Below are 22,364 nucleotides of genomic sequence, written 5' to 3' on the forward strand. Positions count from 1 at the left end.
AGCAGAGCAGGCGAGGCGGGCCTCGTGGGCCCATCGGGGTGTGTGGACCGCGGCCCGGGGGCGGGAGTGTCGGGCGCAGGGCACGGAAGGCCTGACGGGGCAGGTGAAGTCGAAAGCATGTTGTTTACGCGTCTGAGGTTACGAGCTAAAAGGGCCTGCTTTGCTTTGAGCACTGTACACGTGTCGGCAACATTTCTTCTTTCTTTCCTGGAAATCATCCAAAAGCACCAAGAAGACTGAAAACGGAAAAGGCGAACTGCAGTTTGGGCAGAACAGACACAGCTAAAGCCCACGCTGCGAAGCGGCAGGGGCCGGGCCTCGGCCGTGGGCGTCGGCGGACGCGCGTGCAGGAGCCGAGGCGCGGTGCCTCGGGGCAGGGCCTCTGGCGGCGCCCGGGCTCGGGCGAGGGGCACACGGGACAGGCCGTCTCCGGCCCGTCGTCAGCGGAGGGGCCGGGGTGCAGCCGCGCAGCGGGCACTCTCCAGACCAGGAGAGCCGGGCTAGGCGAGGGCCACACACGCCGGCCACACACCAGTCACACGCCGGTCGCCACGTCCCCGTGCCCCGAGGCGGGCGTCTGCTCCCGTGGGAAAGCCCTCCGCCGCCTCTCGCACCAGGGGGGAAGCAGCGCAGGCAGATGGAGCTCGCACGGGGCCGTCTGAGCGCGTTCGGAGGGAGAGGAAACGCCGTCTGCTCCGCCGTCGGAGCTGTTCGCACAAAACTGGCTCCAATAAAACATCTTCACTGATGCGTGAGAGAGGCAACACCACACAATTTTGTAAAACCAGAAAACTTTATGGAAAAACGACAAATTTTCACAGAAGAAAATATTTGACACTGAGCAGATGAAAGTAGTGTCTGCGCATTTTGCTCAGGAATAAAGCGTAGCCGTGCAGTAGCATCGTGAAGTGTGGGCGTGTGCGGGCGCCGGGAGCAGGGAGCGGGCCAGGAAGAGGGGCTTGGGGGCGACGGACACGGGAACGGTGCGAGGGGGCGAGGCCCGGAGAGCGGCGTGAGGGCCGGGGGTTCGCCCGACGCGGGGCCGACGCGGTTCGTGATCGGGAAGGGAGGGCAGGGATGCCGACGTTCTCATCATTAGCAGCCAAAGCTGCAAGCGCCGCTCAAAGATGCCGTCCCGTCCCGTGCTGCCTGTGTCTAACTGCGCGAGGGTAACAGTAAGATAACAGCCGAGCGGTCAGGTGCACGGGGAACTAATGGAAACTGCCAGAAACAGAAACATGTAGCTACTACATGAACACAAAAATGCAGGCGTTTATGAGTATCAGGAAAGTTTCACAGAACACAGCAAACGACCACAGGATGAAATGGTGATAAAAGTTACAGAACAGAAACTACAACGAAGTAACACAACAAAAATGTGCACAAACGTAAATCAGAACGTGAATAGGCTAAACTCTTCTATCAAAAGGAAAGGACTTTCCAATTGGGTTACAAAGCAAAACCAAGAAAAGCTGAAAGATCAGGAGTAAGGGCCACGGAATCAGACGCCGCGTCCTCACCGCAGTTAAGTTTGAATTCAGGCGACGACGCTTCGCAGCGCACAAAGCGAGGTGGGTTCAGTGCCGATGAGCCTCTGCGTCAGCTAACGCATCGCCGATGCCGCGAGAAGGGGAAGCGGTTCGGGGGGGCCACGCAGGGAGCCCCAGGAGGGAGCCGAGTTTACTTCTCATTCCACATACAGCCAGCAGGAAGGAATAAGTGACAGAAAAAACAAAATATCCTACATTCACGATGTTAAGAACTCTTAACCCTGAAACTGAAGAATCCTTTTTTTAAAAAGTACTCACAGAAAACATTCACAAAAATTCATCATTAAATAATAAAGAAACATTTATAAATTCAAGCGGAGAGTAGTATAGACAACTTTCTCTGGTCACGATATGATGAAATTTGAAATTAAAGACAAAACCAGAAAAAAAAAATCTCCAAACACTTGAAAATTAAAAAAAAAAAAATATATATATATGTATATGTATGTTGTAAACAATACTTGGGTCAAAGAAGAAAAAAATGCAGTTCAAAAGTGCATAAAATCTAGACAAAAATCGTAATGAAAACACGCTAGAACAGTGCTCAGAAGAAAGATCACGATTTTAAATATTTATGTTATTGAACAAGAAAGAATGAATGTATACAGAACAAGTATCCAACTTAAAAAGTAAGGAAAGGAAAACACAATAAGCTTTAGTAACGCAAAGACAGGAATTTGTAGTAAAGATCAAAGCAGAAGTTAATAAAGTGAAAAGTGGTAGAAAAAATAAACATATCCAGATGCTCGCACTGTGAAAGAAAATCAGTGAAACGTATGGATTATTCACAATCCTAGCAAAAAATTACCAGAAAGCATCACCAGCCAACATAAGAGTAATCGCTGTGGCGGTGTCGATGGGGGTGGGGGGGCCCTGGTGCGAGAGTCTGTCTCGATGTGGTTCCGCAGGTGTAGACGTGTGCAGAAAGTCGCTGAGCCGTACACCTAAGATTTTGCTGTACCGTGCGTAAGCTTCACCTTGATGATAAAATAAGTGAAATCAAAAATCAAAAATGAATCTTAAAGAGAATTGTAAGTTGTATAGAAATTCTATTAAAAGAACTATGAGTTATGTTACAGTTCTAAATTTTAAAATCTGAATGGAATAAATGATTTTCTAGGAAATTATAGCCTATCGATACTGACTCCAGAGAGGGAGACATTTTAACAGACTGGTTATTACGAAATTGTCACAAAGTAGCCGTTCCTGCCTCCCTCCAGCAGCAAGGAAAAACAGACGAATCCAGCCGAGTCAGTGTCATGGAAAAGCTGGGCAGACGCCCCACACCGCGGCACCCCCCGCGCGCGGGAAGGCGGGAAGGTGAGCGCCGTGTGTGCACGTGCACGCGTGTGCGGGCTGCAGACCAGTCACGGTCGCCCCGCGCTCACGGCCACGCGTCGGGCGCACCGGGCCCCAGTACATGCTGCACGCGGCCGGGGGTCTCCAGGAGGGCGCCGGCCTGACGTCAGGGTGCCTTCTGCATGTTTGCTGACATCCAGCGTTCAGTCTTGAGGAGCAACTCAATACGAACACGTGGATGATTTCTCAGTAGGGTAAAATGTATCTATCTCAACCCAAAACTGACACGCTGTACATTCAGTTCCAGTGAAGCTAAAATAAGGATGTCCAGTATCACACCCATCCTTCAGCATCATTCTGGAGGTTCCCTGGTCCTTAGAAATCAGAGAAAGCCGAGGGGTAGATGCGGGGAGGAAGGGGCACGCCGCACTCGGCGGCCGCCGGCCGCAAACTCCGTGAAGCGTGGGACACAGAACTCAGAAACCGTCACGTGCGCGCAGAGGCAGCACGACAGGCATCAGAGGGAAGCCCGTGAGCCCCGCGCGCCTTCCGTCCCGCAGCCCTGGGCTCAGCCACCCGTGGGGCAAGAACGCCGGGGGGTTTGTCGCCGCGCACCAGGCAGGCAGGGCCAGGCGGACAGGCGGCTCCCGCTTCTGGTCATTGTCGCCAAACAACAGCGTCGCAGCTGCTCCCGTGGCCTTCACGCTGCGCGGGGAGCCGGGGTCACCTGGAGGTGGCCCGGCGCAGGGCACCGGGGCGGGCGCGGCACGTGCACGGTCTCACGCGGGGTGCTCTGGCGTCCGCGGTCCTGGGTGCCCGCGGGGCGTCTGGGCTCAGTCCCCCCTTGATGCCAAGGGGCAGCTCTGCTCCCGTCTACAACAGCAACGACCGAAAGAGGCGAAAGGACCCGAGCCCACGGCTGAGGGCCTGTGGGGCCGGACCGGACGGCGTGGCGGCCTTCCGCCGGCCCCTGCGCGGCGTGAAGACGCCTCCACCGCCCGTCCGTCACTTCTCCCAAGTGGTCTGTCCTGTAGGAACGTTTGTTTGTTTTAACAGGGCCAAAGGGCGGCAAGAGAAAGGGCCCCACAATCCTGTGGGCAGAGCAGTGGACCGGGCCAGGGAGGCAGAAGTGGCCCAGGTTCAAACAGAAGCCGAGGCGAAGTGCGGCCAGTGCGGCCGTCGGGCCTCTGTGACCGCACTGGGCCTCGTCCCGGGCGGTCCGGCAGCACTGGGCCCTGGGCCCTCAGCGTGGGGATGCGTGCGTCCGGGAGCCCGCCCCGCACAGGCGGTCGTGAGCTGAACCTCCCTGCAGAGGCAGGGCCGCGAGCTGCCGGGCGAGCAGCCCAGGTGGCGTCAGGAAGGAGTGACAGCCGGACAGGCCAGGGGCGAGGGGCAGGGACGGCCGGGCTTGAGAGGAAGCGCGTCCGAGCGCCAGCCCGGGGAGCATCTGGGGAGGCCGGGCGGTGGGAGGGGCCCCCGGACACACGAGCCGGCTCCTCCCTGACCGCAGAACGGCTTCTCATCGAGCCGCCGTCTTGTGACGCCACCGCGAGGCCACCGAGTGCGTGCCCTGCAGTGGGCGCCGCCGCCCTGCCGGCAGGAGGCGGGCGTGAGTGGCGCCCGGCGCCGCAGACGGCCGGCGGTCGGGGTCGGCGTGCAGCGCCGCGTGTGGCTAGGTCCTCGCCCTTCGTCCTCCTCGGACTTCGCCAAGGCTGGGGCAGGAGACGGCCGCAGAGGGGGCGCCTGCCGTCCACTCCACGGCCAGCGGGCTTTGGGCCAGCCCGCTGTCTGTCGGTGCCATTTGAGACCTCGGAGGTTAACATTGGGGCTTCATAGACTGAATCCTGCGCCCGAGGCTGCCCGTATCTGGTGGCCCCAAGGCCGTGCGGGAGGGGCCTGGAGAGGCGTGTGGGGAGGGCACCCCTCTCAGCTGGGGTGGGGGCCGTGGAGACGCCTGCCCCCCGCCCTCCGCCCCCTGCTCCTGTCACAGCCCCTCCCCTGCGACCCCGTCCGAGGACAGCAGAGCCATCTCATGCTGGGGCAGGGCTTGTGGGCAGTCATGTCGGCCACGTGGCTTGGTCAGCGAAGCCCAGTCCCCGGCCCCAGCTCGGGGGCCGGCTGCCTCGTCCCGAGGCGGCACGTGTGGGCGGACAGTCCATGAGCCCCCCTGAAACCACCCGCCTCCTCACGGCCATCGTGGAGGACTGGGGTCTGTGGCTTCCCTTTGGGGCGTCATGCCGTGTGCAGGCCACCCACCTTGACAAAGCAGGGACTTGTGCGTGCTCTGCGCTGGCCCCAGGCGGCCCCCCTGCAGCCGCAGACATTCTGCTCGGTCCGGGGCTTCGGCAGGCCCTGGGGCTCGTGTAAACGCTGCCTATTTCCGCCTGTAGCGCTCAGGTTTGGACTCGGTCGAGATAATTTGTGACGACACGTGAGTCGTGCTAGAGCAGGCAGCCAGGAGGGCTTGCCCCGCGGCCCTGGCTCGGCGCAGCCCTGTGTCCCTGGGGCGAGTGCATTGTCAGCCTGCTGGCGGCCAGGTTCTTGGTGCGGGGCCTGTCACGTCGGCCGTGCCATCCAGAAAGCCCTGTGAAAAGCAAGCACCGGCCCCCCACCTCCCCTCCCCCTCGCCCCCCCCCCTCGCCGCCTCAGAGCGCGAGGGTCATGTGAAGGGGCTTCCAGACCCGCGTCCGGGCCATGGGGTGTCCTGCGTCTCCCTCGTGGGGTCCTCTTGCTCCCTCAGCAGTCCTGCGTGCCGGCCAGCTCGGGTCTGGGAACTGGGCGCACAGGACGGGCGGGCAGACCTCCAGCAGGTCAGCGCCTGCAGGCCAGGCCCCGCCCTGACAAACCGCACTGGCCGGGGCAGTCCCCGCGGGGACCTGGGGTCGGGGGGAAGGGGCATTTTGGGGCCACAGCAAAAAGCACAGGGCCAGAGGCAGCGCAGAGGCGGGGGTGGGGGGGGGCGGGTGCAGGACCAGCGCGTGAAGCTGGGGTGACCCAGCACCCTCTCTTCCTGTCCCTTGGCGCTGAGGACTAAGTTGGCCTGTGGGCGAGATGCTCTGAGGGTGGCTGAAGAATGGCCAGAGCCTCGTCTGAGGACAGTGACACCGAGCCTGCAGCCAGCTGATGAGGCTCGAGTGTGTCCTTCCAGGCTGCTGGCCAGTTCGAGACCAGCAGAGCCACTGAGGCCCTTCGCTGGGTGCCGCTCTGGGTGGCCCTCGGGAAGGTCCCCCCCGGAGCCCCACTCCGAACCAGCCCTTGCCCCGGCCCCCGGCAGCACGGCTGGCTCTCAGACCCCCTCCGTGCGCGCCCCGAGGTGCGAGAGCAGGGTCGCGTCCTCGCCGTCCCTGGGCAGAGCCCTGAGCAGCGAGCGGGTGGAGCACCACGACCAGCAGGGCCCGGCAGAGCCGGTGGGGGACGGCAGGCCCAGTGCGGCGGCCGCGGCCCTCCCGGTGGGCCGCGCTGGGAGAGAGCGCTGTCCACACAGCCAGCGTCCTGGAGGGCCGGCAGCCGCAGCGCCCCCAGGAGGGAGCTGCCAGGAGGCGGCGTCCCCGCCGGTTCCCCTGCGCGGCCGTCTGGAGTTCTGACCCTCGTCCCGTGTTTCCTCGCAGCTGGAGATGGAGCTGAGGGTGCTGCAGTGCCAGGCGGGGCCCGCCGAGCAGAGCGTCCTGCTGTCCAGGGAGGAGGTGAGCTCGCTCAGGTACGTCCCTCGCCGCGCCAGCTGCTCCCCACCGTCACCCTCCAGGAGGACGCCGTGCTGGACCCCGCCCCGCTGGACCCCGCCCCGTGCACGCGGCGTCCTCTGCGGAAACCTGTCTCCGCCGGTCTGGGCCCCTCGGGCCCCCTCGGGCCCCCTCGCTCAGGCTGGCGCCGACCGCTGGGCCCCGCGGTGCCCCCGGTGCTCAGGCGTCGCGGTGCCGTCTGGCTGGCCCTGTCTGTTGCCAGCGGAGCCCCCGGGCCTGGTGCGCCGTTTCCGGGGCAGCGGGGTCCGTGCGTGACTCGTTCTGAGCCCTCTCCAGAGACCCGCTCAGACCCGCTCGGCCCCGCCGTGCAGCCAGGCCCTGCGCCCACGTCCCAGGTGGCTTGCCCGGCCCACACTCCAGCGTCTCTCCCCGGCCCCCAGCACCCCGGCCTCGGGCGGGAGGGCGGCAGGGAGCCCCAAGCAGCATTTCTAGGGAGACCTGTGCTGTCCTTGCTAATCCAGTTTTTAACTGGAAGCTGGCATCCAGAGTGACTCCAGGGCCATCAGCCGGGTCCTGCTCCGAGTGCCACCTCGAACCAGCACGGCCGTCCAGTTCCCACCGCAGGGGCTGCTTCTGCGGGTCAGGGGAGCTGACCCGGGGCCCAGCCTCTCCGGTGCCTGCTGAATGGCGGGGGCCCTGCTCACTGGGAGAAGGCGTGGGGTCCGGGGTGGGTGGCTGCAGCCGGGGCCCAGACCACCTCGGGGCGTCCTGGCCCACCTCGTCAGACCCTCTCCTGAGGCTCTTCTCGTTGCCGGACGCGGGCAGCCCCCTTTTGCGGCCGTCTGTCTGTGTCCAGGCCCAGGGCGGCTGCCCCGTGGGTGGGGTGGCACCCTGCCCTGGACGCGGCTCTCACCACCGGTTCCCAGGCATTTCCCGAGCGTGGGCCTGGGCCTGGGCCACGGCCACGGCCGTCCTCGGGGGCCCGCCAGGGGCCGACGTTGCTCACGTGCGCCTCGAGCCTGCAGTGGTTCACATTCGGAGGCCACGCGTGTGCTGAGTGTGGGGGTGCGATGGTGCTGAGGGGCCTGGGGGGTGTCCCCGGCCATGCCCATGCGAGGACAGGCCGTGGCGGGCATGCCGCCGGCGCGGGCGTCCGTGGCACCTGCTCTCGCGGGCGGAGAGTAGACAGGCCTGTGCGTGCCCGGTGTGGGAGGAAAGGCCCTGGGCCCACGGGAGAGACGCAGCAGGGTGCTCGTGGGCAGGCGGCTGGGACCGGGCAAGGGCTGTGGCCTCGTCCCCAAGCGGGAAGCCATCCCGGCGTCAGTGCAGGGGTGACGGGCGCACGGGGAGCTCCGCAGCGTCCCTGGCCGCCCGGGTCACGGAGACAGGTGGGGCAGAGCCTTGGCGAAGGCGGGCCGCGCCTCGCGCCCGAGCGTTTGTGTGGGAATGCCTCTTGAATCAAGCCGCAGGTGGCCGTCCCCATGCAGAGGTGGGTGAAATACCCCTCCTGCACCCCGGCTTCCGGGAGCAGCCCGTCCGGGGCCTCAGAGGGCGGGCCGGAGGGATCGGGAGGAGGCAGCGTGCGTGGCGGAGGCGAGCGGGGCCTGGGGGCCAGGCCGGGGCCAGGCGCGGGACCCGCCGCCACGGAGCAGCGTGCGGTGCGGGGGACGGGGCTGCCGTGGTCGGCACCAAAGCCCCCGGGGCCCCAGGTGTCCCCTCGGACGCGCCCTCGTCCTTTGTCCCTGGAGCCGCGGTTGCCGGCGGTGGGCGGAGGTCGGCGATGGGGCTCCGCCTCGGCCCTCGGCGCCCCGCGCGCGGCTGTGGCTGCGGGGAGGAGCGGCCTGCGTCCGCCGGGGCCGCCGCGTGGCCGTCTCCGGGGCCGGCACGTGCCAGGCGGCCGTTTTCCCTCTCGAGGTCCGAAGCAAAGGCCTCCTTGTCCCCCCAGCGCACCTGGAGCGCGCGGCCGTGGACGGGGCAGACACGCTGAGGAGCAGGCCAGCGTCTGCGTGAACACTTTGCCAGGAGATGCTGCTTGCCCCCCCCCCCCCGTGTTCCCGGCCACTGTCGGGGGGCAGGGCCGGGTCTCACCTGCACCAGCGGCTCCCTTCCTGCCCTGCCAGCCGCTCCCCCACCTGCGCGTCCCCTCAGCCCGGCGGCAGGCAAGGACGGGGTGTTGGGGCGACGTGCCCGCCAGGAGGGCTCTCCGAGGGGCCCCGGCCTGCTTGGTGGACTGTCCTGGCCCAGCCGAGTGGTGGGAAACTAGGCCCACGGGGCCCTCGGGCGCCTGGGGACAGCACGATGGCCTGGGCGGCGGCTCCGCGCCCAGCGCCTGCGGGGGTGTGCCGCCTGCGCCGAGCCGGCAGCGGCCCCGGCGCCCCAGGCGCCCCCTCCGGAAGCCCGGTCACCGCACGCCCCGCCCCGGGCACCCCGCGGACGTTCAGGGGCCGTGTGGGCGTGCCCTGGGTCCCGTTTGGCGCCCAGCGGTGACAGTCACCGCGGGCCAGTGCCCTTGAGCTGGAGAGTACGCGCCGTGCGGGGGTTCGGGAAAGGCCCCGGCAGGCCGAAGACCCCGCCCCGGCCTCGGCGCTCCCCTCGGAGAGGGAGCCAGGGCGAGGCAGTGCACGCCGTGCTGCTCGCGGGCCGAGGGTGTCGTCCGGCGGGCCTAGCCCCACGCCGCCGGCCCCCACCGGGGTCTCGAGTGCGATGGGGAGACCAGGGCCAGCCCTCGGGAGCCATCGTGGCCCCACCCTGCCCCACCGGCAGCTCGCCAGGGCGGCCCGTGGTCAGCAGGCCGCCTCTGCACGTGAGCGACGCCCTGGCAGCCGGAGCCCCCTCTGCCCACACACCGCCCGGCTGCTCCTCACGGCAGGGCCAGGGCCGGGCCCGCCGAGTCACGCGTCTCAGCCGCGCTGGCCCCGCGGTGGGCGCAGGGGCCGCCACCCCCCGCAGACCGGGCCCTGCCCACGCCTGCCCTCCCTCAGGCCAATCACTCGTTGATGATTTTAATGTTTTTCCTCCCATTTTCCCTTTCTGAAACTGCTATTTGACTGTGGGACTTCCTGAACTCGTTCTCTATTTTGAAAAGATGTTTAGCCCGTTTTCTAGCTTTTTCCTATTTTATGGAGCGTTTTCTCAAATATATCAACCTTATTTTATTTCTGATCTCGTATTTTAGTTTCCTGAGGGACTTTTCCTTGGTTTGTCAAGGTCTTAACGTTCTTTGATGCCAAGTGCACTGTGACATGTCGTGAGCAGACACTCGCCTCCTCTCCGGTGTCGTAACGGGACTGTGCGAGGTCCCTTCTCCATGTAGTCTGTTCCTCAGGGTCGCTGTCTCTGTCCGCCTGGCTCGGGGTGTGGGCTGTGGCACGGGACGCCGTCCTTGGCACACGGTGGCCCTGGGCGTCTGCCCGTGCTGCGGGGGCCAAGAGCTCCTCGGAGGGGCCGTGGGTGGACTTCATGCTGTGGCCTCGCTACAGCTGGACGCGGCCCTCAGGACCGGCGTCTGGTCTCTGCTCTTGGCTTGGTCACCTTTGGGAGACTCTTGTCTACATGGTGTGGGTGCCGTCAGCCTCTGGGACTGAGGGGACAGGACTGGGGGCTCAGGTCACCGTGGAAACCGCCCACTTCAGCTAAATCCCCAGGGGAAACCTGTTCCCGGGCAACAGCACTTAGCCCCGCCCCGTGGCGTCAGGCAGGTCGGTGGGAGCTTGGTCACCTTTGGGAGACTCCCTGCATCCCCCGGAAGAGGCAGTGCCCGCACTGGGTACGCGCGTCTCCAGGGCTGAGCGGGGCCGACTTCCCATGCCCAGGCGGTGGCGCCGACCCTGCTCTGACCCCCTGAGCAGTGGGGCCGGCGGCCCAGGGTCAGAGGCTCAGCAGAAAGCTCCCACGCCACCCCCCAGCAGCAAGGCGACTCCTGTGTCCCTATCCCTGGTGCCAGGGGACCAGCGGGGACCCCTCTTTCACCCCACGGTGTGCAGGGGTTCCGCGGCAGCAGGGCCCAGGGCGCAGGATTCCGTGAGCAGGGCGACCGCCTGCCAGACGGAGGTAGACGGGGCGCAGGTCTCACAAGCTGAGGCTCTGCGTGTCTGCGACACAGTGAAAGTCACTGCCGCACCCAGAACTAGGCAGTCGGGACCGGAGGCCGGGGGCCGGCTGCTGGGCGGCCGCGTCACGGAGCCCGGGGCCGGGCGCCTGGCGAGGACCGTGAAGTGGGCGTCGCGAACAAGCTTCAGCAAAGGGTCACGAATCCTCGTGAAGAGATGAAAGGTGGTGACCTCAGCAAAGAAACAAGTCACACAGAACTCAGGCTCGGCAGCAGCCAAAGCCAAGCTCTCTGCACAGGCCGCCCCGTAGCTCGGCGGCGGGAGGCAGGGCTGTGGCCTGGACTCAGGCCGTCGGGGCAGCGGGAGCAGAGGGCACGGTGTCCTCTTCCTCGCGGTCCCCGGTCGGGGCGGCCAGAGCCTGCGGGCGCAGGGAGCCGGGCGGCCTCCCCGGGGGGGGGGGGGGGCCGGGGCGCCTGCGCGTGGCCCTGGAGACCGCAGACAGAACACACCGCCAAGGTGCTGGAGACACGGTCTTTTCTCCGGAGCACATCAGTTTGAGTGACGGCTGACTTCTCGTCTGGAGCTGCGGGAGCCGGCACAGCGCACGGCGTGGTTCGAGCTCCGAGGGGAGGGGGCCGTCAGCCGGCTCGCGTCCCGTCGGGCGACCAAGGAGGCCGAGCAAAGCGCTGTCGCGGGCAGCCCTGCTCTGAGCACGGCTGGGGACGCCTTCCAGATGGAAGCGCCGCGTGCGCCGGGGCCCGGGCGTCCCCAAGGGACGGCGCGGAAGGGGCGACGCCCTCGCGCGCGCCCTGAATCGACTCGCTGGCCGGAAACGAGCCGCGCCCGCCGGTGACGCGCGAGGAGCCGGGGGCGCCCCGCGGGCAGACGGGGGGCCTGCAGTGCGCGTCGCCCGTGCGTGCTCGCGGCAGCCCTGCTCCTTCGGAGGGCGCTGTGGCGTTTCCGGCTGGTGCGGCAGGCGGCGCTGCTGTCGGCGTCTGTGGGGACCGCGGGCATCGGGGTCGTGCCCCGGGGCGGTGCCCGCGGAGGGCGCCGGAGCCGCGTCGAGCGTGTTCAGCCCCGGGCGGTGGCCGGCAGCATCCCCATGAGAGGCGGCTGGGGGCTGGGTCCTCTGAGTCCCGACGTGCCCAGCGCGCTGGTCTGCGCCGTCCCCAAGCTCCCTGCGGCTGCTGGCGGCCGCCCCGGCTCGCTGCCCGGCACCGCCCACCCAGTCCTTGGGGGAATGGCCGTGCAGGTGTTTCACCCGGTTTCTTTTTTTTTACTTTTGAATTCTGCGTCTCCTTCATGTACTCTGGACATGTGCTTGTCAAGCGTGATTTGCAAGCATTTTCTCTTAGTCTGCACCCCTTAAATTCTCATCGTCGTCTTCAGCGCAGCCAAGGTCTCTGGTTTGGGTGGGGTCTCGTCTGTCGGTGTCTCCGTCTGTGCGGCTCCTCCTGTTGGATGTCGGGTCTGAGAGCTCCCCGCCCAGCCCGGGTGTCAGAGGGCGCTCCTGTGTTTTTTTCCTGAGAGCTTTATGTTTTCGTGTTTTACATTCGAGTGTCTGATCCATGTCCTGGTGAATTTTGTGTAAGATGTGAGGTTTAGGTTGTTGTAGCCGCCAGCCCCCCGACGACACACGGACCACCAGAAACCAGTGAGTTATAAGAAACACACTCTTTATTCAGCGTACGCAGACCCCAAATTAAGCAGCCCCGCAATGCAGAGGTACAGGTTTTTAAGCCCAAAACTCCATTCTTCAATCTGTCTGAACACAAAAGTCTGTTTTTCTTCTATTTACCACCTGTCAACCCACAGGTCGGGTGTGTAAGCGGGGGGACAGGAGCAGAAAGTTGACTGTTGGAGTGCGACGTTCCCATGGCTGTTAGCCTACGTTCCCATGGCGCGAGCCAAGCACTAATTTTCTAGCCAACACAAGGTCAAGGTTTGTTTTCCCTTGGTTTTTTGCCGAAAGGCGTGCAGCCGCTCAGCGCCGCGCGTGGGAGAGGCTGTCCCTCGTCAGCTGCTGTGGGCCGGGCCTGCCCCTCCTGCCCCTGGAGGCCCCGTCCTGCTGCGTGGGGGGTGGGGGGTTCGCCCCAGCTCCACCGCCTGGCAGTAAGCTTCGGGATCTGGTCGCGTGACGCCTCCGATTTTACGTCTTTTTCAAAGTCATTTTAACTGTTCTGCTTCTTTCGATTTTCCATGTAAACGTCAGCATCAGTTTGTGGCTCCAGAAAACGTCCTGTGGGGATTTGGACCGGGGCCGCGCGGCGTCCGCACGTCAGCTCGGGGAGCGCTGCCCTGGCGTGTGCCCCCCCCCCACGGGGTGTCTGTCCGCACGTCAGCTCGGGGAGCGCTGCCCTGGCGTGTGCCCCCCCCCACGGGGTGTCTGTCCGCGCCTCGGGTCCGCTTCTCCCATCCGCAGACAGATCCCGCCCCCTTTCTCAGATCTGTGCCTGTGTGTGTCTGTCTGTGTTACTTATAAATTTTGTTTTATTTTGGTTTATTATTGTACATCGTCTTTATAGATATGTGATTGATTTTTTAGTTTGTCTTTATTCTCCAGTCGTCCTAAATTTACTTAGTTCTGTGTGGGTTTTTTAGTGTTTTTGGTTGATTCCTTGGAATTCCCTGCACAGACACTCTGCTGTCTGTAAACTCGTACGTTTTCAGCCTCGACTCCTGGGCTTCGGGTGGTGGGGACCCCCAGGGCGGCGAGGCGGGGTGACGGCTGCCGCCTCGGCGTGCTCCGGCTCCGGGGGCCGCTGTGCCAGCACTGAGGGCGCCGTCCACGGCCGGTTCGGGATGTGCTCTCCTAACCTCGATTTTTCTCCTGCTCGTGATTCATCACCAACGGATGCTGCATTTTGTCGAATCCTTTCGCTTTTCTTTTGAATTGCCTGAAAGGAGCGCGTGGTCTTCGTCTAGACTTCCAGGATGGTGGATTCCGTCGGTGCGTGTTTCGGCGCTGAGCTGGCCTGACCCGAGATACGCCCTCCTTGGTGGTGACGCATCGTCCTTCTCCCGTGTCACCGGACCCGGCGCGCCGACGCCCTGCCCACGATTCCGTGTCTCTGTTCACGGGGGTGTCGGTCCGAGTTGTCCTCTGTTGTGCCGTCCTCATCCGGTTTTGCATCGGCGGGTAGCTGGCCTCACGAAATGAGTGGGGAGTGTTCCTTCCTCTTCCCTTTTCCGGAAGAGATTGTGTAGAAATGGCAGTATTTCTTTAAATGTTCGCACCCGTAAAACCACCGAGGCCTGGGTATTTCCGTCGTGAGAGGTTCTAGGTCGGCCCTCGTTCCCAGTCTTCAGGTGTCCGGTGACGGGTTCCATCTCGGTGGCTCTGGGCGGCGCGCGGGCTTCGTGGAGGTGCAGCGTCCCGGCCCGGCTGCCGGCTCGCGCTGGAGGCCTCTGGCGTCCGGTGCTGACGCGCAGCGTCTCCCTTGCTTTGCCTTCTTGCCGGAGTTTACAATTTAATTGGTCTCAGAAAACAGGTGTTTGGTTTCTTCCGTTTTCTCAGTGTTTTTCTGTTTTCATCTTCATCGATTTCTGCTTTTATTTTATCCTTCCTTCTGCTTGCTTTGGGCATATTTTTCCCTTTTTTCCTAGTTTCTTCGGGGGGAAGCTTAGATTATTGATTTGAGGTCCTCTCGTTGTCTAAGAGGTGTTTAGGACTACGAGACTTTCCCCGAGCACGACTTTTCCTGCAGCCCACAGGCTTCGACGTGTCGTGTTCTCATTGTCATCCCTTTAAAAAGACTTTCTAATTCCATCGGCCTTCTTTAAACGAGGTATCACCCTGAGGTGCCTTGTTACATTTCCAAATGCTTGGAGATTTTCCTGTTACTGATGCTTGCTTCAATCTCGTTACGGTCTGTAACTGAAATTTGTAAAATTTCAGTTTTTAGGCTGGTTGCGGGCTGTTAGCCTCCGGGGCGTGTGGTCCGTCTGGGAGACCGGGCCCCTGCCTGCGAGGCGCTCCGGGGTGGCTGGCGGTGCGCCCTGAGGACCCGGCCTGCGCCCCGCCATGGGATGGGGTCACAGCCCCGTGCCCTCGCTGGGCTGCGCCTGCCGCACCTCCTCGTCACCGGGAAAGCGTCCGGAGCCTCCACCGCACCCGTGGGCTGGTCTCCGTGCCCTTCCGGGTCTGCCCCCGTGCCTCCCGTGCTCGAAGCTCTGCCGCGGGGGCCCGTGCGGGCGGCTCAGGGCTGTGGGCGCACGGGCCCCCTGTGCTGCCGCAGTTCTCCGATCGCCTGCTCTGCGGGCGCCTGTCCCGTGTTAACACGGCCACTCCGGCCTGTTTCCTTCCTTCCCGACTTCCGTTTTCTCCGGCCAGCAATTCGTTCTGGAATTGTTTGGTTTGTAGGGAAATTGCAGAAACAGCAGGAGCCCCCCTGGCCCCCAACACACACACGCCACCTGTCTCCTCACTGCCGGTGCCTTACGGGCCCGGTGCACTGGCCGTCGCTGTGTGCGGCTGGGTCACCGGTGCCTTCCCGGGGCGCCCGGCAGGGCAGGGCGTGTCCCCGGGGACAGAGGGCGACCGGCCTGGGCGAGCGGCCGCTGGGCCACGTGCTGCCTTTTCAGCGGGGCCTCCAGTGGCCCTGGCTGTTTGCTCTCCAGGCCGCCTCAGAGCCTTGCTACCGGTCCCTCCCCCGAGGCCCCGGGCAGGCACCTCCTGCCCTCGGCCTGTGCTTGGCCACTGGGCGCACAGGGGAGGGCCTCCCGCAGAGCCCGCCCCGGCCCGGACCAGCCGCCGCGAGGCCTCCCCCGTCTCCTCGTCGTTCGGGGGACTTTGCTCGGGCCGCGCTCTCGGCCTCAGTGTCCTCTGCCACGCACCCCTGGGTGGTCTTCCTGCGAGGACACCCCACCCCCAGCCCGCGGGTGCGCTTGGCTGCACCCTGCCGTCCTGTGCCTGGGGGTTCCCAGCCTCGTCTCGCTGTCGCACGCAGGAGCAGAGCTGCGCCTCGCCTGGGGCTCGCCCCTTCCCGGCCAGGGCCGCGCTGGGTCCGTCAGTCACGATCTCGCTCTCCTCGCAGGCTGAAGATCGAGGAGCTGGAGGGGGAGCGGCGCCGCCTGGAGGGCGACAAGCAGCAGCTGGAGGCGCAGCTGCAGCAGCTCAGCCTGGCGGTGAGTGCCGGGGCGGGGTGGGGGGGGGCGTCTCTGCTGCCCTTGTGTCCGGTTCCCGCCCCTGCAGGCCCGCAGCCTCCTCCCGCACTCCTCCCCGAGCCCGCGGCTGCGCGGCCGCCTGCCACGCGGGCCTCTGTCCCGCTGCTGCAGCCCCGAGGCCACAGTCTGTGCGCGCGACGCCGCGGGGCCTTCCCTGCGTGGCTGGGGTCCGCTCCACGCCCGTCTCCCGCGGGGGCCTTCCCTGCGTGGCTGGGGTCCGCTCCACGCCCGTCTCCCGCGGGGCCTTCCCTGCGTGGCTGGGGTCCGCTCCACGCCCGTCTCCCGCGGGGGCCTTCCCTGCGTGGCTGGGGTCCGCTCCACGCCCGTCTCCTCTCCCTGCACCCGTGAGGCGGGGCTGCTGTTTGCACGGCCTCAATTCTACTTCGTTTTTCAGTTTTATCCACCTGTCCAAATTAGTCTGTGGCAGGAAACCCACGGTGTGCGGTCGCCCGGGCTTCGGACAGGTGTTGATTTTTGTCTTGACACCTATTAGAGGTAAATCGAATCTCGTGTCCGTTACCGATTCCTGGAGGCGGCAGAAGTGACAACTTCGACAAGGCGCGGCGCGGCTGGGCTCCACGCTAGGACCTGTCGTCTCTCGCCGCTTAATTGGGCCGCAGCCCCCAGACGGGAAAACGGGGCGGTCGGCAGGTGGACGCCCGCCGCCCGCCCACCCGCGGCGCGTGTCAGCAGGGCAGCCGACGGGCCGAGCACAGCCCGGGGCGGCGCCGGCAGCTCCCCCACCTCCCTGGGGCCGGGCGGTGCGGGTCCCGCGTGGTGAGAGGTGCGGCTGAGCCCTGACCTGACGGCCGCTCGCCGCCAGCACCGGCCCCGGGGAGCCAGGGGTCGGTTGGGCGCCCGTCTCGAGCGTCCCGTTGGAGGAGACGAGGGCGGGCCGGGCCGCGTCCTGTCCACGCTCCACGAGCAGCTAGCGGTGCCGACTCGGCCCCCCTCAGACCTGCCCGGGCCCGGTGTGCGGGGCCGTGCTCCGCGTCCTGGAGCCGCACCTGGCAGCATGCAGAGTGCGGACCGGCCGGCAGCGCGTGGGCACCGAGTTCCCGTGCAGCTGCACGTGTCTGCACGGGAGCCACCACGGGCACGGCGCGCGGGGCCTGGTCCCCGACATCCCAGGGGGCTGCCGCTGCTGCGCTCGAGGGCGTAGCCGAGTCCAGAGGGGCAGGTGGCTGAGGCTCCGTGGTGACCCCTGGCCGCCACCCCCACTTCCGCTGGTGGGTGCCTGGGAGCCAGGCCCCAGCACCCGGCCCACGCTCACGGCTGCACCTCGGACCAAGCGCTCGTCCTGGCGCCTGGTCCCAGCTCTGAGCAGGTGGCGGGGACCAGTGCGGCTCTGTCCGCGTCCTCTGAGGCTGCTCCCAGCACCCCGGCACCCCGAGGGCCCGCGTGTGGTCGCGGTGCCCCACACAGGGATCCGGCCGTCTCTGAGCCTGTGCCCGCTGCACCCCACCCCGCCCACACCCGCCTCCCAACAGCCTCGGGCTGCGTCCCTGACACCAGCGGTGGCTTCCGGCTCAGCCTCGGCTGCAGGGACCACTGCTCTGCTCGCCACCGCCACCCCCCGCGGGGCAGGCAGAGCGCCCCCCCTCCCGTCCCCGCCCGCACAGGCCCCCGCGGGTGCAGGGAGCGGTGGGCTCTGCCAGGAACGGGGGTGCCCGCCGGCACCGGCACGCGCAGGCAGGGACAGAGGCCAGGAGTCAAGGAGACACCGCCCTGTTTGGCCAGGGCAGGTGGACAAGGAGCTGGTCCAGGCAGCATTGAAATGGGTCTGCAGGCGACTGGGGCTCATGAAGACGGGGGGCTCTGGGGGGGCCCGGGACGTGAGGCGAAGACTTCAGCTGGAACCCAGCCCTGCCCCTTGGCCAGCAGCGCTCGGGCAGGTCGGGGTTTTGCCGTCCGACCCCCCGAGGGGCAGAAGCCACGCCTGCCCGCCACACCTGGCAGCAGCAAGCGCTCGGAGGGCGCGAATGCTCTCCCGCCGCCGCGTCCGCCTCCGCCTTTGTGGGGGCGACGGCCGCACCGCCTTCACCTCTGCCCCTCGGAAGTGGCGGGGGGGCACAGGACGCCCTCCAGGTGGGACGCCCTCCAGGCGGCCCAGCCGCAGGCCCCTGCGGACTGGCGGGGGGTGCGCGTCAGCCCCCAGCACGGCCTGGCTGTGTTTGTCAGCATGTGGCCTCGCGCTCTACGCAAACACCCCTCCTTCCGGAGAGACATCGTCACGTCGGCGCTTCGAGGAGGCTGATTAAAGCAGGTTGCAGCGGGCGCGACTGGGTCCCTGCGAGCTGCGGCGGGCGCGACTGGGTCCCTGCGAGCTGCGGCGGGCGCCCCTTGCCAGTCAGAGCCTTTGTCACTGGGGAGGAGGCAGAGCTGCAGCCGCTGCCCAGAGCCCTGCATGGCTCCCTGTGCGCTTGGCACCTGGGGACGGTCCCCCCGTGCAGCCACCTGTCCTGGCTGCTGCCACCCTCGTCTGGGGTGAGCTCTGCGTTTCAGTTGTGGCTCGAGGCGGTGGGGCCTTCTGCCTGGCCGTCAGGAAGACGGGGAGCCTGGGGGTCCCCATTTAGAGATGGGGAAACGGAGGTGCACGGTCAGCCAGCACACGGTCACCTGACTCAGGCGCACCCTTCCTAAAGGCAGAGTGGGCCGGAGCACGTCACCGCGTTTTCGGGCGAGGGGACTTGAGCAAGGTGAGCTCTGGGGTTGGAGGCGGGGCCTCCCTGCTCCTCAGGTGGTGGCTCCGGGCCACCCGCCCCTCCCCCTGCAGCCTTCACTGGCCTGGGCCTCCCAGAACCAGGGCCGGGGCTTCGGAACCGCAGTAGGCGGGGCCCCGTGTCACTCGCCCCCACAGCCCGTGGCGGCCTCTGGGCAGCCAGGCAGGGGGTGTGGCGGGCCCTCGCCAGCTGTGGCCCTGGTCCCAGTGTGCGCGCCTGGGTGCAGAGCAGCCACCGCGCCCCTGCAGGCTGTGCCGAGCGAGCAGGGTGGCACGGGAGCACCCCCAGCACCCTCGCGGAACCGCGTGCTCGTCCCTGTTTGTGTCGTGGGCCACGTTCGGGACTGTCAAGGCCACAAGTCCCCGCAGCCCCCGGGGCGTGCAGTCCAGACGGCCAGAGGCATGTGGCTCGGCCCGGCGGACACTTGTCCATCAGGCTGCTGGACCCCAGGCTGGACGGCGCCCCCCGCAGGGAGCACTCTGCTGGGCCCCGCGCTCGGGCACAGTGCTGTGCCCTGGGTGGGCTCGGGGAGCCCCGTGTTTCCTGAACATTCTCAAACTACGGCGAAGCCCAGAGGTCCCCACGAACACCCATCTACCGGCGTCCGACCCGACCCCGTCACACGTGTGCTCCCGTGGTTGCTCCGTGACGTGTCCGTCCGCCCCTCCCACCCATCCATCTTTTTTAACGTTTTTGACGCATTTTAAAGCAAATTGCAAACATCTGTACCCTTCTCTCTCGGCGCTCCGGTGCGCGTGTAATCAGGCAGAATTCATCTCCGGGTTCGAGCCCAGGCGCTCTGTCCGCGGGGTTGCCTGGTGCTGGTCCAGGCAGGGGGAGGTCAGCGCTGGCGCCCGTGGGAGCCGGCCCCGTGCCGGTCTGCAGTGCGCTCGGGAAGGGCGCCCGACTGCAGCCAGTGACATTTCAAATAGTGTAACTTTTTTGGAAATGGAGTGGGAAGAAAATTGCTGGGTTCCCCGTGAGCGGAAAGCTCGCGGTGCCCTGGAGGCCGTCCCCGCCCGTCCCCGTCACAGGCAGGCAGTGCCCCCCCCCCACACTCTTCCCTTTCCAGACTCGGGCGGGGCTGGTGGCCAGCCCGCTGCCTCCCTCTGCCCGCGGTGGCCCCAGGCCCTGCCCACACAGACAGCCTCCCCCGCCCCAGGGCCAGGGCCAGACCTGGCAGTCCTGACCTGCAGTTCCTTCTCCACCCACCTGTTCTCCCCTGATCTCACCTGCCCAGGCGCCCTGAGCCCAGAGCAGTCCTGCCCCAGCTTCTCAGAGCCCCTGTCGCCTCGGACCGCCCCACCCCCGCCGTCCAGCTGCTGACCAGGCCCTGGGCACACCCTCCCCTGACCGCGCAGGTCTCCTGATGGCCTACTGCCCACACTCCCGGAACGTCCTCTGGGCATCGCTCCCCGGAGGAGACGGAACCTCGCAGGCCCGCTGCTTGGTGACCCCTGGGCGTGGGGTGTGTCCCCGAGGTGGTGCCCTCGGTGAGGCAGGCTGCAACCCCAGGGCCTAACGTAGCTCTGAGGGGGTCACTCAGCGTCGGTGATGCCCGGAGCGCAGGGGGTCGGTGGCCGCAGCCGTGCAGTGGCTGCTGGGCTCCGGCCTCCGCCCCCCGCGGGAGCAGCGTGGTCCCGTCCCCAGCTCACCTCCCCGAGCTGGGGCTCTGCCGCGCCCAGCAGGGTCCAGCCCCACCCCACCCCACCCCACCCCCCGCCCGCCGGCACCCAGTCTGGCCCTGAGAGCCTGGGAGGCTGTGTGAGGGCCACAGGGCTGCTGCCCACCAACCACCCCCGCCAGAGAGGAGGAGCCGGAGCTGCGGGGCCTGCCCGCTGCGGTCAGTCTGCGTAGGGCCGGCAGAGACCGGGGTCAGAGGTCCTGCACGCGCCACGATGCAGGCTGCCCGTGGCCTCACCAGCAGAGTCGCCGCAGATGAGGCTTCCTGGCCCTGAGTGGGGCGTGGGAAGACACGGCCGCCTGGGGAGCAGTGCCCCCCCAGGCCCGTGGCCGCTGCGGCAGGCCGTCCCTCCAGGCCCCGCCGCAGGGCGCTGGGCACAGCCAAGCCGCCATCATAAATCATTTCCCGGCCCTGGCAGCCCACGGGGAGGGGGCGGGCCATGCACACCCTGTCTGTGCCGTGAGGGCGCCTCAGCCCCGGAACACCAAGTGCCAGCTTCCGAACGAGCTTCCGTTACGGGGGATGAGCGGAAACGGAGGGGCTCGACCCCGTGCTCGCCAGACCCGTGATCTCCAGGGACAGGGACAGGCGGAGCCTTGCGGGGCCCTCTTCCCCTCGGCGACTTCTGTGGTGGCAGGACAGCGCCCAGGGTCCGGCAGCCGTGCCCCTCAGCCCTCGCCCTCCGTCCCCCGCTCAGACCCTGCTTCCTGCCTTCAGCCCTGGGCCTCTGCGCCACCCGCCGTGATGGGCCCTGGGCGGCTGCGTGGGCCTCCCGCCCTCCCGGGCCTCAGTTTCTCGGTCCCTGAGCGAGGAGACGGCCGTGCCGCTGCCGGCGCCTCCATCCTCTTCAGCTGCGGGGAGCACACTGACCCCCGAGGGCCGGCCCGCTGGGTGTCCGCGGCTCCGGAGCAGGGGATGTCCCTGTGAGCCCACTAAGCGCCGAGCAAGAAGCAGGCACGCTCGCCCCAGCCCGCGAGGCGCGTAGGACACGAGACCGGCCCCGGGGGACCCGCCCAGGGTCACGTCGCTTCCGAGCCCCAGGCCGCAGTGGGGGCGGGCCCGCGGGCTGGGGCACGCCACCCCTCCTGGTGGGTCCGCTCCGCCCGGTCCCTCAGACCCACGGGCACCCCAGAGCTTCCCACTCCCCCCCACCCCCACCCCCCGAGCCGCGCTTGCTTCTTCAGGCTGGAGAGCTATTGATTTAGTTTTGAGGCTGGGTGACTTATAAATATGCATGAGGATGGGCGATTATTTAACTGTGGATTCTAATTCTCCTCGCGTCTCTGCCTCTTGCCAGCGGGTCTCAGCATTCGAGTCAGGCCCAGGGTGGCAGGCACCCTCCCCGGTGTGTGGCCGCGGGCAGCATTTCCTTTGCCCAGCGCAGGGTGGCCATGGCCCACCCCGCTGCAGGTGCATCCCCAGGCCGGCAGGGCTCTGGGGGGCCTGTCCTCCGTCCAGGTCTCTCAGGCACTGGACCCCGGAGGTGCTTAAAGGCCAAGCTCACCAGCCTCACCCCTGCACTGGGAACAGGCTCGTGAGCCCGGGGCTCAGGGCCACCGGCAACTTGGGGGCTGAGCTCGAACACAGCAGGGGAGAGCAGGTGCCGCCCCCCACTTCCCCACGCAGGGAGACGTGGCCAGTCACCTGGGCTTGCACAGGGTCTAGCCACGGGCGGGGGGGGTGGTGGGCAGAGGCTCGGGGCTCCCAGGGAGCACTCCTGGTCCCAGCCCTGCCCTGGGCGTGCTCGCGGTGGGTACTGCGTGCGCCGCGTGCCCCACCCACCGCGCAGACCTGTGCCGGGCAGCCACCCCGCCGAGCCCCGCTCCCGCATTTCCCCGCCACGCGCCCCCAGGCCCCTCGCGGGTCTTCTCGCGTAGCTGCACGCGCTCACAGGAGCGCCAGCTCCGCCCGGGTGAGTTTGCGTGGCGGGCCGGGCACCAGCATGTCAGAGGCGGGTCCCAGCGCGTCCTCCAAGAGTCTCGGCCTCGCAGCGGTGGCCTCCGCTGTGGCCCAGACTCGCGGCACGTTCCGGCAGGAGGCGACAGCCAGCAGCGGGCTCGGCGCCCCTTCCACCCCTCCTCCCGTCTGCCCGCCTGGACGGCGCTGCCGCCCCGTGTGCCCGCGGCAGCGGCAGGTCCTAGGGCCGGGCCGGCTCCTCTCCCCAGCGGCCACGGCCAGGCGCGCTGGCTTCTCCGGAACAAGCCCGCGGGGCC

The 22,364-nt window shown here is 66.5% G+C and overlaps 1 protein-coding gene across 6 annotated transcripts in view; it reads left to right on the plus strand.

Moving 5' to 3' along the window:
- The window catches only part of MAD1L1 (mitotic arrest deficient 1 like 1), a 202,555-nt gene that overhangs the window by 151,434 nt on the left and 28,757 nt on the right, over positions 1-22,364 (plus strand). For 5 of the 6 annotated variants that reach the window (XM_016119080.2, XM_036224937.1, XM_016119079.2 and 2 more), the window contains one exon: positions 15,615-15,705. In XM_016119080.2, coding sequence (XP_015974566.2) covers positions 15,615-15,705 — 91 coding nt within the window. Of the gene's footprint in view, positions 1-6,457; positions 6,547-15,614; positions 15,706-22,364 lie in introns of all 6 variants that reach the window. The other variant, XM_016119084.2, reaches the window with a different exon arrangement.

This window comes from Rousettus aegyptiacus, unplaced genomic scaffold (assembly GCF_014176215.1).
Source record: "Rousettus aegyptiacus isolate mRouAeg1 unplaced genomic scaffold, mRouAeg1.p scaffold_m13_p_7, whole genome shotgun sequence".
Classification (NCBI taxonomy): Eukaryota; Metazoa; Chordata; class Mammalia; order Chiroptera; family Pteropodidae; genus Rousettus; species Rousettus aegyptiacus.